Raw genomic sequence first — 12757 nt, 5'->3', positions numbered from 1 at the left:
CTAGTAGTGTCTTGCTTGGAGAAAAATCTATAAATAACTGTTCAAGGCCTTTGGACTTTCATTGGTTTTAGAAGTGGACTGGGAGTTTTCACCTCAAGCTTACCACAGGGTATGCTTATTATACAGGAAGCTCTTTGACTGGGTCTCCTTACCTTATACCCAATATGACCTGAATCTGAAAGGCTGCTCTAATCCAATAAGTACTCCTAGCACTGATATGCCAGACAAAGGCCAGCTGGAGGAGCACACACTGTGAGCTCCAGGGATTTAGGGGACTTGTCTGTTGGATCAAGGTGGCCAAATTTGTTTTAAGTGAAAGTGGTTTTGCATCATCTTGTCCCTCTCAGGTCTTTCATTATGATTTTGGTGAGACTGCAAACAGCCAGTTTAGTCAAACATTCATTCAAGGACATTCACAGATATTAAATAAATTCAAGGACATTAGACATTGTGTTAGATCTTTAATATTTTCAATATTTAGTTTTTTTTTCCTTTTTTGTTGTTTAGAAATATTGCACATGGTCAACATGCCTGCTTATGAGATAACACTCACCTTGCTCATCCTAAAATTCCTTCTCCAAAGTAAGGACAGTTTATTTTTAAGCACAATCATACAGTGAACACGCATACATGTGTTTATGCACATATGTCTGTGTGGGTGTGTGCAAGTGTGCATGTAATTGCACATGCATGCAGATAGACACTTTACAGCCCTAACTTACCCCAAAGTGATGTGTACTGATAGTCTTCTGTTACCTGCACATACATATATATATATATACATATATATATATATATATATATATAAATAACACACGGTATAACCTGAATATCCATTTCACATATATCCTGAATCATCTGGGTTCAATAACAGTCAAAATAGCTGACAAAATAGTCATGGTGACTATAAAAATACTGTCTCTTGAGTAGAATATAGACTACAATCAAAAATAAACTATTGATAATGTTGCTGCGTGGTGAAAGAAGAAGAGGTCGGTCGTGTTAAAACACTGCCTGCATGTGCCAAAACATACACACCCCCCCAAACACAGACCTAAATGCACAAATATGGAAATACCGGTATATATATTTTTTTCACACATCCAACTGTATACAGAGAAAAAAAGAGATACCCATAATATTTACCCCCACTCTTCACCACAGAAGCAAAGAGCCAAAAAAGTGCTATTCAAAATTGTCTTTGACTTTTAGTAAGTTATACTCTATATCTCTTCAACAATGACAATAATTGTGATTCTTTTTTTTCTTTTTTTTTCTTTTTTTACCATAGTTAAAGATAGTATCACAACAGCTCATTTCCTCTCACTGACTGACTGCACTGAATTTAATATCTATGGCACAGAGCCTTGCCCCAAAAAACAAAGTAACCCACCCATTTCCAAATAAAATAAATGTCCTATTGCACCATTTGATGGGAAAGGATAAAGTGTCGAGAAGAGAGATAGAGAGAGGGGAGAGTGGGGGGAAGGAGGGCTCCAGAGACTGCCCTCCAGGGCTGGTCTAGGATCTGCTTTCCCTGAACTAACCCTAACCAGAACCATCCTGAGCTACATAGCGCTTGACCCGGGACCAGTGCTTAAGGGCACTTTCTAACAACACTTGAGGGGATGGGAGAGGGGAGGACTGAGGAGAAGTGTGCTGAGAGGAGGGGAGGGGCAAGCGGAAACAAATAAAAGAAAAGGTGACAACATACGGAACAAGGTTATTATTTAACTACTAAAACTATCACTAAAAACAATACTTTCCTGATTTAACTTGTGGCGGTCCCTGACGAGAAGGCCCGCACAAATTGTGCAAACACCTGATTTCAACGTTTTACAAAACAACGAACGCTCCTGCTCCCCCACTTCTGTGTCCGGGGAGAGATCGTAGGGATGGGGGGAGAAGGGAAGGGGGAACTCAGTTTACAATTAAAAGTGTGGGAGGAGGGAGGGCGCAGACTGACTTCATCCCCTTCTTTGCGCAGAGTCTTTTTTTGTTGTTGTTGTTGTGATTTTTTTATGCTGGAGAAGAAACACGATAGAGCCACAAGAGAAAAACAGGCCAAGGTAAAACTGGTTATTTCCACGGCAACAATAACAAGAAAAAGCAACATTACGTCCATTCAGAGGAGATTCAGACAAGTTTGGTTAAAATTCTACTTTTCCTCTTTGTTGGTAAGCTTGTCATGTTGTTGTTGTCCTTATTCACCACGACAAGGTCTTCCTTGCATCCTTTGGACACCGTCCAGTTTCGTCCTCCGCCTTCTCTCTGAGCTCTGCTGGGAGCCGTTCAGTGTCCAGTTTTAACTCTGAGTCTTCAAAGCCTCACAACCAAAAGAAAGTCTCTTTACATAATCTCTTTACGGTGCCTGTTTTTCACAGGTTTTGTTTTAGACATACAGACATGTATAATTAGCTCCTGTCCATGTTGGCAATAACCGAAGGTGCAAAGATTGGTCGCACTGCATCCTGCCGTCTTTTTGTTAACGTCTCTCTCTACAATCACTAGTAACTGTGCAGGCCGATGGCTTAGTCAGACCAGGGGTAACTATGTTTGTGTACGAGTGCTCGCACTGCACAGACATGTCCCAGTGTGCATGTACTGTTTGTATGCATGTGTGTGTGCTGTCTGATTTGCAGCATCGTGGGGCTGTGGAATATCAGTGGAGGTTGTTGGGGTTGTGTTTGCATCCCAACCACTGTGCTGAGGAGTGGAAGGGCCTGAAGGAGGTCAAGCCAATGGCATCTGAGGGCCTGGCTGGCTGGCAACAGCAAACTGCATCTGCACAATAAGTGACAAAGTGCCTTTGTGTGTCATGGTCCTTGGTAGCGGCTCCTTTTCTGGGGAAGGCCAACCAAGAGTAACAGTCTAATTTGGTAAGTGTGTGTGCATGCTGGAGAGAGATTACATATGCACCGAGGTTTTTCCTGTGTGTGTTTGTGTGTGTGCGTGCCAGAGAGATAGTGTGTGTAAACTACAAACTACTGTACAAATGTGCTGAGAGCAGACCTGGGCAAAAGTGTTCACTAAAACATTCAGGAAACCTGGAAAAAGGGGAAAACAATACTACAAGAAGCACTTGACTCATCATGACTTGCATGTGATTTCACCACTTTGAGGCTTTTTTAAAAGTTCTGATTAAACAATCAAAGCAGGTCTTCAGTAGTTTGAATATCTGAGACCATTTTCTGTATTTCTGCCCAGGTCTGTTGGAGATTGGTGCCAGTGGAGCCATCCTTCATACTGGTTCACACTCTCTGGTTTACGATTCTTCGCTTTTGGGCTCCTCTGGGCTCTGACCTTTGTCTCCTTGAGGCTCCGCCCCTCCGTCCTCCCTTGCTGATTGGTTGAATAAAGGGCAGTGGGACGGGCCGGGGCCAGCTTCGACAGACCCTCCGAGCTCGAGGGTTCCAGGTGTGGCCGTCTGCATTATCTTCTGCCGAACTTCGCGTATCTTCAGCTGCAGACACAACTTGGTGGGGAAAGTGTCCGAGTAGCGAGCCTGAAAGGCAGCTGTGGCCTGAGCTGGAGAGACGAGAGGGACAAAAAAAGAAGGAATCAAAGTGGATGTTTTAAACACCACATCAGTTTTACAATATATCCTGCAAAGTATTTGCAATCATGTGAAAAATGAAGTACATTCTCATTAAATTGTAAGGTTTTACATATCAGGATGTAATAAAAACTATCTGGTCCTCATCAGGCCTTAAAACAAGGTAAATAAACACCACGTCTTAGAACACTGTGCCATTATTTATTTATTAAAAACTAAGCCAAAATGCAGGAATGTTGTGTGAAAAAGTGCTTCCGCCTCATGGTCCAGCAGCTTGTCGAAGCTTCTTTAGTAGAAAAAAGCTGAAGTTACCGTTTTCTGTATTATGTTACTAGTTGCTCATATGGTTCCATTTATCCCATTTTTCTTTCAAATATTGCTTCAGTTTACTGAGATTTTCAAGGCAAAGCAATGCAAGTTCATTTGTATTCACATTACATATACAAGAATTTTAAAGTGCTTTACATAATGCATTAAAAGCATCACAGCAGGCTGCAGAAGAAGCATTAAAAAGTACATAAAAACACAGAGAAAAAAAATAATATTAAGGGTGTTAAAAATCATAATAAAAGGTTTAATTGACTTAATTTTGAGACCAGATGATTTTCATTATGTAAAGGTTAGATACTGACTGAGACTGTATTTACACATACCTCCCCTTAGATGTCGCTCAGCTTCCTTTCATTTCTTTAAGTCATGTGTTTTATGTTCTGAATTCTTGCAACATGGAAGTTTTAATATTTAGATTCTGTTTTTAATTTTACTTTTTATATGAAATTCTGTTCCCCTCTATAGCTCAATAAAAAAGACAAAATCTCCACGTTGGTGAGTGTTCCTTTAATGTCTATCGTTACTCTACCTGAAGGAAAGAAGCCATGTTCCTGAAACAGCTGCATGACCAGAGCCCGACGCTGGTCCAGCATTCTACGCAGGGACGAGTAAGGAACCCTGTCCAGGTCTCCCAGCGGAACCTCGCCCTCTGGACCTGGTTGGACAGGAAGGTGCATCAGTGTCTTTTGTGATCTGGAGTTGTTGCTTGACCCATCAAAACGTTCGTACCTGCTTTGTCGAAGGTAAAGAATTCGGCCTCACACTTGGCGGCGCTCTTGGGGGTGTTGGGCTCTGAGCTGCAGCTGGACAGACGGCGGGTTCTTCTCCGAGGGGAGCTGGGGTCTTCTGCTGCCACATCCAGATCTGGAAGAAGATGAGGGATGGAAAAGGAGAAAGAGAAACACAGGAAAGGGTGGTAAAATGCATCAGATGTTATTCCAGATCTTAGTTTAATGAAATGAGCATCCAGTGTCATCCTGACTTACCCGTGGAGTTGCGCCTCTTTTTGCGGTAGCTTCCCAGGATGGCTCTGGGTGACGTGGCCAGACTCTGCAGCGTGGGCGAGGGAAGGACCTCCTCTGGGTTAAACTCTGGAAGCTCAGCGAAACGCTCCTCGAAGTATGTCTCCGATAAGACCCTGCACACGCAAACACATCGGCCACATGAGTCCCACAGAAGTGTGGTGGTTTAAAAATCAAAGGATTTCCTCTGAGTGCTCTCGCATCTCGCTTTGCTTCAGGCTCAGTTCTGCCAAAGCTCTTCTTCTCTGTGGCTTCCCACCACTTTCCTACCGTCTAAATAAAGAACACTCTGCCCACTCAGTCAGTAAACAGGGTTCCTACTCTCTAAAAATGGTCTTAATATAAGTAAAAAACTATAACTATGACTATAATCAAGGATAATAATCAGCCAGTGCAGTAAAATAATTACACTTGGTAAGATTTCATGAAATAAGAAGTGAGAAATATCTTTAAACAAGTTGTGAAAAACTCATTTCAAGTCCCCTTATTAAGTGAAAAAAACACAGTCTATTAAGAAAAGATCTTAAAACAAAAGCATCTAAACAAGATGATTCTTTTTAATTCAAGTATAGTTAACAAAGCCGCCTGCTGAAGGGGCAGCACCCCTGCCACCGACCTCTCCGACCACCACCAAACATTCATACACCTGAATGGAGGTGAAGCGTTCCTGTCGAAGCCAGACTGACCAGCATGAAACCTTCCACTCCACCACCTGAGCCTCAGCCACCAACTACACCACGAGCTCCACCCATTTACCAGCTCTTAAATTCTTGTTTGGTTTCTCTCGTTTTAAGATCTTTTCTCTCAAAGTGAAAAAGAAACAAAGAAAAAAAGCATAAGCAGGTTAGTTTTGAAGTTTTGATCTTATAAAGGATTTGTTAGGAGTTCCTTTTATTAGTGTGTGTGAATTGGTTCGGGGATTTTTTTACAGCTAAAATAAGATGTTAAAAATCTAATATGATCTCTAACAGTGTCTCAGTCAGATGATTTCACTTAATAAGCATGAATAAAAGACATGTACTCAAAACATGATTAATAATCTCACACATTCTCCTCCTGCCAAGCATATCCTTCTCAAAACAAGATAAAAAAGGGTTTTTTGGCTGAATTTAAAGACTTGGTTAGACAGACTACTTTTGCAGTGAAGTTTTTTGTGTACTAAAAAGAGAAGAAGATGCCAGAGTGCTTGAAAATGAGTGTTTGCTAATGAAGCCAGCAGATGGAGTCCCGTCCAGGGTGCTGCGTCTCATCTACAAGCTGCTTCGAGCCACAATTACATAAGAAAACCAACCGTGGTGTGAGGTCGCTCAGCTTGAGAACATGTAAACTGCTAAAATACAAAATTTTTTTAACTACAAGCAGAAGGATTCGGAGGACAGACTTAGGGCAGAGCTTCAACAATGACAAAACACTTTAGTGTTATTTTATCTTTCATTTCCTCTTTTCTGGATCCACTTGTATTTATCTACACTGTTTCCTTTATTTGCTTTGATTTCTTTTTTATTATGTTAAAAAATACACTCAATATAAAAAAAAGTGGTCTTGAGCAACACTTTTCCACCTTTCTGAAGGTTTTTTAGTGTTTCTGTGGACATTTGCTGCTTTTTCAGTCCTTGTACCTGACCCTTTTAGAGGAGATTTTTCTTTTTGAGCAGCCATTCTTAAGAAAAGGAAATGGAGTTATTATAGTCCTCTTCTATTACATCTGGGAGTGTTGACATCTTTAAAAGAAAAAATACTTTTTTTTTTTATTAGAGCTTTTGATAGAATAACAATATTAGTTTAACAATATAGTGAGAGTTGAGAACACCACTGTGTGTGTGTTTGTGTTCATGAGTGTATGACTTATAGACCGCAATTATATTTATTTTTGTACATTTTAACGCCTGCATATACTTACAATTATGGAAAAACAACAATATATAAAAGAAAAACGACTGGAAATAAATAAATCAAATACAGTTAAATATATAATTAATTAATACCAAATAATAAAGAAAGATAAATAATAAAAATATAAAAATAAATACAGAAATAAGAGCCAATAAAAGCAAATAAATTAATAAAATTAATTTGATATAAAGAAATATAATAAACAGAGGTCAGAAGCCACGTCCCGTTTTCCTGGCAGGATATAAAGAAAAGAGGGGTGATAAGAAACAGCTGATCCTTTATTTACCCACTTACTTGTCATGAGAGTCGGGTGCTTTTTTCAGTGGAGGGGGTCTAAACTTAATCTTCTTTGAGGAAGAGGAGGCTTCCTTCTCTGCTGGTGGAGGGGGAGGTGGGTCTAGGCCCAAGGGTGGTGGAGGTGAGGAACGAGGTCCAGCCTGGAAGAGGCGGAGTGGAGTTTTAATGGGATGCTTCATGTAACTATCAACACAAAAACTCCACCAGCAACTTCAAGTTATTTTACTATCGTTTCTTTTTGTGTTTATGTGTTTAATTTTAACTAATTGCTCAGAGTGGATTAAATTAATGAAAAAGGGAGCCAAAAATATGATGTTCATTGACTAATAAAGCAAATCTGAATCAATTTGTTGACAAGTTGCATAAAATCCATCAGCCGGTTTTAAGTGAATAAAGCTGCACACTGTCACCAGAAGGTGGCGGTATAGGCTAAGGTGTTAGTGGTAGTAATTCACTAGAAGAAGTTGTTGTAACCAGAAACAAACCAACAGCAAAAACATCCACATAAGGAACTTGTATTCAGGAATTACTTTAAAGTTGCACTACATCAGTTTCCAACAGTAAAAATAGCTTCTGACTTGTTTTGATGGCACACTGACACTCATATGTACATTCCTGGGCTTGTTGCTGATTGTGCACCATGACTGATTCATCAAACAAACGCAAGAGGACATTCCCAGAGGAAGTAAAATGAAGAAAGAAAGGAAGTAACGGAGCAAGAGACAAGATAAGAGTAACATCGGACTGACTTCTACTGGCTGGAGAGATCTCTGAGAAGAGACAGGATGCAAGATGGATGCTGAATTTGCTGTTAGGTGGCACAAAAATATATAAATCTGCCAAAGTTCAGTAGTGGGGCTTTCATTTCTGGGAATATCTGCAATACTGCATCATATCTGGAAGCCACAGTTCAGTATCAGGAGTTTGTTGTTTCTTCCATTTAGACCAGAAACAGCTGATGAGTCACGTTATTTCTAATCTTAGCAGGTCAGACTCTATTTGTAAAGTAATTTCTGTTCCAACTAAAGCTCTTTAACTCTTCTTTGAAACAAGGAAAAGAAAAACCTCCTTGATGAGCATTAAGGGGTGGGGGTGTTTCTGTACCTTCCATTAATTTTCAATATTTATATATCTTTCTCAATCAAATTTTCTAAATGTGAATCAAAAGTGGAAACGGAAACCCCGCAAATTCCTAGACTGTTATAATCAAATCTTCTGGACTAGAGCCCCCTGCACAGGAGGCAGCATGAGATATGTGCAGTAGATGTTTGCACATGCCAAGAAGCAGCAGTCCTAACATGTAACATATCAGAATGATGAGGAGAAACTCAGCTAAAAGACTCTACCAAGCATTGCCATCTACACCCACGCAATTCTCTGGGAATGTAAGAAAACCATGAGAACAGCTCTGTCCACGTTAGAACATCTGCTAATTTCTCCACTTCAAGCAAACCACATAAACAAGGTGAAGGATGAAAGCAGAGACTCTGCTGGTTCCAGAGACGTCTGTCTCATCATGGTGGGACAGAAAGTCTGGAGCTGGCAGTCAGAATCAGAAATCATGTCTTACTTTTGCTGTTTGTAGTGAAAAGTTTGATTCTAGCTCTAAAAACTCTGCTAATGTTTCTCCTATGACTCTGTCTTTGTTTGAAATGAACCATGAAGGTCCTGCTGGTTTCCATGGAGATGAAGGAGGTTTTATAGTGAAGGATTCACTCTTCCTATCATAGACTATCTTGGGCTTCACTTTTTTCTGGATCCTCATGGTGTTTCTATGGTGAATGTGGGGCTATCCCTGGATCCTCCTGACACTGACCATTGATGGAGGTGTACATCATCATCATCATCATCATCATCATCATCATCATCATCAGCCAATGGCTTCCTGAGATATTTACCTGCGTAACACATCTATTAAAGCATCTGGAAAACTGCTTTTAGGTTTTAAGTTCTTCATCAGTTACTGTATGAAGTCCTGGATAAATTGGGCTGATTTCAGGAGGAGATAACATTTACATTTTATACTGTATTCTACTTTATTTGTTTAATTTCTACTTCTCCAGGTGAATTTACTCTGACACAGTAACACATATCTTGATTCTGACACTTCTGTAGTAATCTCACACATCTCAGTTTTCCGTAGAGACCAAGATTATACATACAGCCTCTGTAGATGTGAAATTATACTTTATTTTATTTCAGTAATTTTTGACAGGAGGCAGAATAAATTGACCTCTCAAGAAGAGGTTAATCAAACTTGTGAGGACAGGAACAAATCTTGTTTCACCTCTTTGTTGCTGTTGCCGACGCTGTGGTCTTCTCTGTCCATCTCTCTGGTTCTCTTCTTCTCAGTGCTTTCCTTCATCGCTCTTTCTTGCTCTTCATCAGTCTCGCTTTGTTTCTCTCTTCCTGTTCCATCTCTTTCTTCTTTGATGCTAATACAAATGTCTTCCTCTTTTTTTACTGAAACACAAAAAAATGGGATTTATTTGCAACATCATTTTAAGATTGTACAACAGAGACACATCTTTTATTTCTTTTTAAAAACTTCTTTTTCTTTTCTAAAGATTGATGATGTTTTTTTTTTTACCTTATCTGCTCTATGAATGAAGCTGAAAATAGCAGCAACGTACCAGTTAGTCTGGAAACTATCAAGTTACCTTTAATGATTTTAATCTGACTTTAGAATAGAAAAAGACATCAATAATGCACAGAATGCTCCTTTTTTGCGCTGCCAAGCTTGAGCCTATAATGATGGAGGACTTCATGACCAAACTATTTTAAACCAGCAGCCATTACCTGCTGTGATTCCACCTGCACAGGTGGTCAGCGGGGAGCTGCTGGCACAGCTCACCAGCCCTTGAGCTCCATCTTCAGCCTGAGCATCCAGCTGGTTCTCCTGCTTCACCTCTACCTCCACTCCCATGGCAGGCTGGGGGGTCACAGCTGCTGACCCCTGCCCTCCTTTGACCAGCGGAGACGGAGGGTTTATCACGTCCTGGGCTGGAGCCGCCGCCATGGGTGGCACAGCTGTCATGGAGACCACACCGGTCGCCAGAGCAACGGTTGGAGCAGGATAGATGGCGGTAAGGACCTGAAGAGGAAAGGAAGCAAAGCAGGAACGTTAGCAAGATATATGGATAGATTATCTTAAACATGTTCCCATATTTATAATATTTACAACTTTTCATTTGCGTCTCCTCATGTTTAAAAAGGAGCAGGCAGGAGTATAAATTTATATGTCCCTACCCCATTAATATTCTTATGAATTACTATTCTTCCTAATAAAATTATTTTTGTTCCATTTTTTTTTATTTTTATTATATTTTTTCATACCTATTTTTTTACTTATTCAGTGATGAACTTATTGCTCATTTTCCCTCTCCAGAGGGTCGTTGACACAGCAAAACAATCATCGGATTTTTTTTATATATTAAATGATAGTTTTTATGTTATTTATTGTTCTTTTTTTAATTGTGTTCTTGTGTGTAGGAGTGGAGAGATGAACTTTCATTGTGTTGTTTTCAGTCCAATGACAACAAACATTTATTCATTCATTCATTAAAACACAACCTATTTATGTAGCGTTCTCTACTCAAGTTCAAGTTTATTTATATAGCAGATAAAAACAATAAAAGAATAAAATCAACTAAACTAGAATTAAAAACTAGAATAAAACTGGAATAAAAAGTAAAGCACAAGAATGTCAAGCTTGTTCAAATGCAATAAAATTAAGATTTTTTTTATGTAAAGTACTTTGTGCTGCTTTTTTGTACGAAGGTGCTATAAAAATAAATTTGAGTTGATGTAAAATGCCACTCAGTTAAACTATTTCATTTCCCTTTCACCCACAAAAAAAACAACAACAAAGAACACCACAATATTCTGGCAGATAAACTGCTGTTGCCCAGTCTTAGATTTATTTAAAGTGTGCATTTTGTACCTTCATTTAAATGTTTTTACTTTACCTTAATTTATCTGTTAAACTAAAGTCCTTACCTGACGACCAGAGTTGGCCGCTGTTTGACCAATGGGGGTCTGTGACTGGGAGCTGTGGGGCGGAGCCGGAGCCAGCAGTGGTTGCTGGCCGACGATTGGCTGAACCAGGGTCTGTCCAGCCGGGGCGATGGCGGTGAAGCCCAGAGTCGCCAGAGGGGACGGGAGATACGCAGGACCTGCAGGCTGCACGCCTTGTTGGGGCGTTGCTGTGGTAACTCCCGGGCTGGACTGGACATAGCTGATTCTGAAGGAGAGAAACATTGTGAGCATCTGTGAATCTTTGGGGATGTTTGTTTAAAAATGATCCAGATGTGGGCGTTGAACAGTATCTATCCAAACTTAAGAAATGTTCTTGTTCCTTTTTTAATCTGACAACATCTTTAAAGTTAGTTCACGTCTTTGCTGCTGTCTCTCAGGTGTTGGGCCTACGTTTCTGACCTGGTGGGTGGGGACGTCAGAAGAACAGTCTGTGGGGGCGCAGCACCGGGAGCCATCACTGTTGCCACGGAAACAGGAAAGGGGCTTCCAGGATGTACTGCAGCTGCGCCGCTAGGGTGAACGTTCGTCTGCACCACAGGTATGGGAGCAATCTTGATGATCTGAGAGTTAAAGAGCACATTTAATTTATCATTTACGAACAAATCAGCATTTAAATGGATCAGTTTTTATTTATGTATGTGTCAGCATGCAGGGGCGGAGCTAGAGGGGTAGCAAAGGTGGCACTGGCCATCCCAGTCTGAGGTAAATTTTAAAGTTGTTTCCTAACTAATCATCCTTTAAAAATGTTGACATTTGGCTGAAGATATTTTGTCCCTGTGCAAGTACAACTACTAATGTCATGTATTATCTAATGTTAGCATGGAGCTACATAGCAGGGCAAATCTAGTTATATGCTAGCACTAGATTAATATGGGAAAACCATATCATCTTTAGTTTTCAGTAATTTAGGGACTACATGTCAACTTAGTTTGGTAAGATTTTCACATTAGAGCTGAAAATAAAATATAAAGGTGCTCTGAGTATCCTGGTTACTTAGTGCTAACTAAGCTAGAGCTACATGATCCAGTTTAATTTAAACAGGAGGCTAAGAAGGCTACTAGTTGATTTTAAAGTAGCTACAGCATCAAAATGTATTGATATTTTTTACTTATTTGGAACAAAAAGACATATATAAAACACACCCCACAGCCCAATGAAGTAACAACTTCTGAATATGTGAAGAAATAAAGCCTGTAACCAGTCTTATTCTGTATAGAAAGATACAGGAATGAAGAGAAAGGGAGATATTTTTAGACTTTTTTGTTAACTGAATCCCTGTTAAAGCAGCTCTTATTCATATATTTATCTGATTCTGCAAACAAGTTTGAAAAGTGGTTCATTAAGACAACATGTCAGTGTGCGTTTAATATCAAAGCCTTTTAATCCTGCTGCTCTGCTTTAATAGTCGTTTGGTCCTTGTGCTGTTCAGGTATTTAATGGTTGTTTTAAGGTGTTCATATTAACTTTTTGATGCTGTTATCACCCAAATTTATGCACTGCTGTTCCCTGATGTGCGGTTTTAAAAATGTGTGCAGAAAACTGCTAAAGTTTTCGGAAATTAACAGAAATCCTAATTTTAGCATTGCAGCGTCATCTGATAAAAATCAGGATCAGAATAAAT

The 12757-nt window shown here is 39.8% G+C and overlaps 1 protein-coding gene across 3 annotated transcripts in view; it reads right to left on the bottom strand.

Moving 5' to 3' along the window:
- Window positions 1–2005: 2005 nt before the first annotated feature.
- cica (capicua transcriptional repressor a) overlaps window positions 2006–12757 on the bottom strand; it is a 49648-nt gene continuing 38896 nt past the window's right edge. For all 3 annotated transcript variants that reach the window (XM_042012639.1, XM_042012641.1, XM_042012640.1), the window contains exons 14-22: window positions 11536–11696; window positions 11098–11341; window positions 9898–10192; window positions 9386–9561; window positions 7096–7238; window positions 4873–5024; window positions 4616–4750; window positions 4416–4541; window positions 2006–3528 (exon numbers count right to left, since the gene is read on the bottom strand). In XM_042012639.1, coding sequence (XP_041868573.1) covers window positions 3266–3528; window positions 4416–4541; window positions 4616–4750; window positions 4873–5024; window positions 7096–7238; window positions 9386–9561; window positions 9898–10192; window positions 11098–11341; window positions 11536–11696 — 1695 coding nt within the window. In that variant the 3' untranslated portion in view covers window positions 2006–3265. The remainder of the gene's footprint in view (window positions 3529–4415; window positions 4542–4615; window positions 4751–4872; window positions 5025–7095; window positions 7239–9385; window positions 9562–9897; window positions 10193–11097; window positions 11342–11535; window positions 11697–12757) is intronic.

This window comes from Melanotaenia boesemani, chromosome 17 (genome assembly GCF_017639745.1).
Source record: "Melanotaenia boesemani isolate fMelBoe1 chromosome 17, fMelBoe1.pri, whole genome shotgun sequence".
Classification (NCBI taxonomy): Eukaryota; Metazoa; Chordata; class Actinopteri; order Atheriniformes; family Melanotaeniidae; genus Melanotaenia; species Melanotaenia boesemani.
This window is presented reverse-complemented; position numbering and strand designations above follow the sequence as displayed.